The 5,517-nt window shown below is 46.5% G+C and overlaps 2 protein-coding genes across 2 annotated transcripts in view; both read right to left on the bottom strand.

The window, feature by feature from the left end:
* Positions 1-2,280, bottom strand: part of SARC_00464 (hypothetical protein) — a gene marked incomplete at its 3' end in the record, with an annotated part of 3,630 nt that extends 1,350 nt beyond the window's left edge. The window contains exon 1 of the mRNA XM_014305854.1: positions 571-2,280. Coding sequence (XP_014161329.1) covers positions 571-2,043 — 1,473 coding nt within the window. The 5' untranslated portion in view covers positions 2,044-2,280. The remainder of the gene's footprint in view (positions 1-570) is intronic.
* Positions 2,281-2,724: 444 nt separating this feature from the next.
* On the bottom strand, positions 2,725-5,342 carry SARC_00463 (hypothetical protein; the record flags this gene model as incomplete). The annotated part of the gene is made up of 4 exons (XM_014305853.1): positions 2,725-3,023; positions 3,397-3,634; positions 4,366-4,512; positions 4,974-5,342. 4 exons carry the CDS (start codon positions 5,340-5,342, stop codon positions 2,725-2,727), a joined length of 1,053 nt encoding a protein of 350 aa, XP_014161328.1.
* Positions 5,343-5,517: the final 175 nt, after the last annotated feature.

Here is a 5,517-nt window from a genome sequence, read left to right as displayed (position 1 = left end):
TACATACAGAGTTATATATATATATATATATATATATATATTCTTCACATATATAATTATGTACATATATAGGATTATATCTGCATGTATATCGCAACGCACTGTAGTCGGAATTTTGGTAATCTCATTAAACAATGACTCGAGACTCAGCCTTTATACGGAAGCCTCAGTTGAATATAATGAACATATGAAATAGAGAGAACACGAAGATATTGTCGGAGATATATCACTCATTCGAACACGAAGACCAACATACACAATGACTTAACAATCAATGCGAATGCACCGAATGAATGTATTTCCCATTTCACCCATGCATACACTCAGCAATCTAAGTCATATAAACAAATCTTTAAGATGCCATGAGAGCCTAGCCAGCCAGCCAACACCGCTCGCCATCGCATTGCATATGATCGCCCGTGATACATAATCAAACGTAGAAGGTACGAGCACACACACACATATATATATGTATATAGTATACATATATCTATACAAATATACACATCCTGCCCTGAACTTCCAATACAACCCTAGTATGCACAAGCACACCTCTAGCGGCCCACATACCCTGTCGCTATCGACGTACTGGACGAGGTCACCCTGTGTGCATCCCGTTAGCTTGAGATAGACTAGCACTTGCACTTGTTCGTGCAGGTGTGGTGGGTTGAATATCCTTCCACCAGCCCGGTTCTTGATCTCCACGACCAACCTCTGCATGCCACATACACCGTTTCCCTCATCTTGCCCAAGTATATCGTCACCTTGGCCATCAGTCACGTCTATTCCTACAGCCACCTTCGCGTCGGGTTGGGTGGCTTCGTCCCCCTGGTTCACTTGGTCGTTCAATCCGTTCGACACATGATCTATCTTTTCCTCTCTCGTACTCGACGACAGGTTGTCCAGATCCAAATCTGAACCGGTACATGCGTCCCCGTCCTTATCCCCCATATGCGTCTGCACGCCCCCTGTGCCAGCTAGCGTACTGCATGTGCCTGAATGCCCTTCTTGATTGCTCGGATTGATAGGCTCTCCGTCCCTCTCAGTTTGCTCTCCATGTACATCCTTCTGTTTCGTATCGCTGCTGACTCGCCCATCGTCCATCTGCCCTTCCCCATCACTTAAGTCCGTATTCGCTTTCTTCACAGCCTGGCCACTTCCCGCCCGTCTATCCGTGTTGATTTTGCTACAGCCCTGTCTCATCTCCCCAGCCCCCCCCCCAGCACCCACAACCGCAGCACACGCCTTTCTACCCAGCAAGTCCTCTGGCACACACTCCGTCGGTGCCATCAACGCTGCAGTCTCCGCTATAGGCGTCTGTGCCGCGGCGTCTGTGCCTACTGCACTGGCGTCACGTGAACGCATGCGAAGTCTGCTGTTAGTCTTGTTCTCGTCTACGCTCTGAATCTCATCGTCCATCTGCGGTTCTTGCAACAGGTCAGTCGCCGGTGCTACTGAGTCGACCTCTTCTCCGTCTTTCTCTCCCTCGCAGCTTTGTGCATTGATAGCCACATCGAGTCGTGCAGTCGCTGTACAAACACTCTCAGTCACATCAATCGTATATATACTTTCTGGTCCGTTTCGTACGGTTGACTCGGGCTGTCCACTCCCCCTGGGCTGTGTGTGCGGTAGTATCGGATTCGTCTGTGAATCAAGTGTCTGTGTTGGTACAAGTGTATGTGGCTGCTCTAGCGTACCTATTTGTGTGGGTAAGATCGTCAGTGCGTCCTCAAACGAATCTACACTTGCACTTATTTGTGAGTTCGTGAGTCGATCTGCAGGTAACTGGGTCTGATCATCCGACTCCCCGTCCTGGTTTTGGGCCGATAAAGCTAAGCTAGCCGTCCCATCATCGTCGTCACCCTGATCGTCGTTGCCAGCGCTGTGCACGGTGCATTTATCATTCCCCGCGGGCAGTTCTGAGTTCTGGGTGTTTCTTGGCAAGGCGTCAGAACTCATTGGCGAGGTCTTGGCATCCTCGCTTGCTCCATTGGCCGTACCATCAGCTACAGCCACGCCCTTAAGTGTTCTTGTGTGTGGCATGACACCGTCTGAATGACTGATTGGAACAGGAGTCTCCGATTCCACCTTACCCTTACTCCTATCAATAGAGAAGTACTTGCCGAGAGTATTGATCTTTGCAGCTGGTTTTTGGCTTGTGCCTTTAATTGGACTTTTGGCTTTCTTGGGATATTTGGGATATCGAGCTGGATTGCGCAAAGGTCTGTATGGGTTTGGGAGGCTGGGCGTTTGAGCCTAAAAAAATCAATAACACACCAGGTAGTAGCATCGATACGCACACGTATATAGTACCTGTACAATACGGTGTACTGACAACGAACACCATACGCAAGTATATCCATTACGTGAGCGAATTGAAATCCCACAGAGGCCAGCCTCCGAATAGACTTTCACATCTACTACGCAACTGTGGATGGCAATTGATACACTTTGTACCAGACATTTAGTAGAGCAGAAACATAGCCGTTAACCTCATTTACTGCACACCGAGACAATTGACCCGCACCCCACACCACTAGATATGATTGACCCACACTCACACCACTAGATATAATTGACCCGCACTCCACACCACTAGATATTATTGACCCGCACTCCACACCACTAGATATAATTGACCCGCACTCCACACCACTAGATATAATTGACCCGCACTCCACACCACTAGATAAAATTGACCCGCACCCCACACCGCTACAGATTTCAGAGCTCGACTCGCCTTTTCTGCGGCTTCGAATCTCTAGCCTCGTTCGTTGGTTTCCCGGAACCGGTAGTCTCGTGTGATGACGAAGCACTGGCAGGATTAGCTATCTCCACTGCGGGAGCTAGAGCAATGCCGTCTATGAACCCGATGATGTCAAAAGACTTGGCTCTCTTGTTCGTTCGGGGAATAAATTGGATATCGTCGGCCGTGTCCATAACGCCATCTGCAGTGGTATCATCTGCAGTGGTATCTACACTCATCATATAGCACTGCGCGTTGTTTTCGCTTACAAAGTATCCTGAGACAGACGAGAGCACCGTTGGAACATGTGCCGCATGGCAATGACATGACGCAATAAGGTATTGTTAATTGTGTTTGAAACGTTAACGAACGAAATACTGCGAAGAAAAGGACTTCTGTTGCACTGAAATGCCACCCTACTCATCGTAGTCCATGTCCAGCACATTCGCACGTACATACCTTATCAGCTACACAAGCCGCCCATACAGAGTAAGGGGTTTGGAATTTAAATTAAAACCTAAACCCCTAAGACAATTCTGACCACAATATACGACAGTGTATGAAGGGCCCGTGCAGGCCAGACTTCGTATATCAAGTCAACAGAACAACCCCGCACCACAAGTCAGGTACTACCACAGAGCGTGACTAACCTGTACGATCTTCGTATTCCTGCAGGGCAGTGTTCTCTTTACGGTTCCCAAAGTTGGTGAATAGACTGGAGTTGATGGCCCTTTGTAGCTCGTGAATCTCATGCACTGGCAGTTCCTTCTTCACTAAGGCCGTTTGGATAGCCTTGGACGCCTGCTTGCCAAAGATCTCAACATCGGCGACACTCTTGACCTTCTTACCGTCCTGATTAGCAGACACAGTGTGATACTTGTGACGAGCCTGTACACGACGGTATATAGTCTACGACTATGGTATGCATTTATACAGGCAAGTCCTGGTACAGACGTATAGTTAGTTATACTAGCATATGCGACAACAGTGGCATCTAGACATGCCTTCTCGGTTCTATACGGCGCAAACGCAAGACCACGTTACAGGCCGAATCGATGACAGTTGTGATTTTGTGGTCATACCAACATAAGACGATTGCAGACTGCACCTCTACCTAGAAATTAAACTGTCGAGAAATCGTGCCTGGACATACCATGTAGGCACTGTACAGTAGGACTCCGTTCTAACTTAACTGCAGTGTATATATACTTCAGCAAACCTGAGCAACAACATTGAATCCTGATAACAACATACGTGGGACTCCGAACAACAAACAACAAACAACAGGCAATTATCTACAGTGCCGAGGTTGAAAGACGCGTACGATACTAAAAGTATATTGATATCACACATCAAAGACCCAAGAAAAGACTGGCGTGACATTGCCGATTTCTACGTGAAAAGTCCCGAGTGAGGCATACAGAACGAACACAATCCGATTTGGACATATGCACAACGTAGGAACGCAGTATGTACAACCGAAGTGCTTTACGAAAGGTTTGGCACACAGGCAACGGACGAATATTATCCGCAGGGCTACAGACCAACCCAGCTATCCATGCATGTAACATAGCACATGACAGTTAATCATATCAGACGTAACATGTAAAGACACGCACTTTAGAAGCCTTCAGCACGGATTTGAGCTCCTTCGCTTGCGATGTCTGAGCCATGAGTTCTTCCACTTTCTGCTCCTCAGAGATAATCGAAATATCCAAGTTTGCAGCATCCATCTTCATCAGATTCGGAAATCCTTTGTATACATACTGTAATAAAGATATAAGTAAAGTGAATATAGGCACAAGACAAGCGAGTATCCTTTTCTATAGAAATTAAACCCCTCTCTCGCCGCTAAGAGTAATAGTACCGTTCCATCATCGTCGAAGTTAAAAAAGGCTGGCAATAAGTGCATGTTGATGAGTAATCATAGATACAAAGAGTTTACTTGGCCTCAACCACATACTGTTCGACACAGACACACTTCAGCACTACAATTCAAACCACACATAACAGCAAGCTGAGTCAAAGCAAAAAATTCAATCTGTACATCACCTATCCATTGCTAAGACCTCCCTAACAGCTGACAAAATTATATATACTTCACACCTTCAAGTAATCGAAACAGACCGCATTCCTGAGTGCTCGATTCGTATATGAAAACACACTTCCACATATTCACTATTTTTACTATTTTTAAACACATTCAAGCAATTTAGCATGCACACACCTTGAATAGCAGTTCTCCGGGTCGAGCGTACTTGTTCAGCCCACAAATGGCCGCAACATCGCTGGATGCTATCTGAATATTATCAACGACTCCTTTCTGAGCATACTCCATGAACCCCAGCGCCGCATCACTCAACTTAGAATTCCTAGTCTTTGGTCGCCTACTGTGCCGGGTGCGTTCGCCTATGGTAGCCTGTGTGGTGAGTTTGTTCGGCGCGCTCTTATCTGCTGGGACCGTAGAGAAATTGTTAATATTCCGGTCCACACAGGGCACTATAATCTCAACACCATTATCGAAAGTGGAGCGAGTTGGGCCTATTCGCTCTCCAAAGTTGTTAGCATCATCGCCATCTTCTGTTATATCGATCATGTTGACTACGCGTCGCCCCACGCACTCCTATCACTCTGACTCTTAATCACCCTGTCTAGGTGTATATAAGCACAAAGGTACGAGTGAAAAACCATACCTTGGATGAGCAATAAAACCTACGTGTACACAATACATAAACTGAAAACACAACAAGTAGACCCTTAAATATATATAT

The sequence above is a fragment of the Sphaeroforma arctica genome (assembly GCF_001186125.1).
Source record: "Sphaeroforma arctica JP610 unplaced genomic scaffold supercont1.14, whole genome shotgun sequence".
Lineage (NCBI taxonomy): Eukaryota > Ichthyosporea > Ichthyophonida > Sphaeroforma > Sphaeroforma arctica.
Note: the sequence above shows the minus strand (reverse complement) of the source record. Positions and strands in the feature narration are given on the sequence as shown.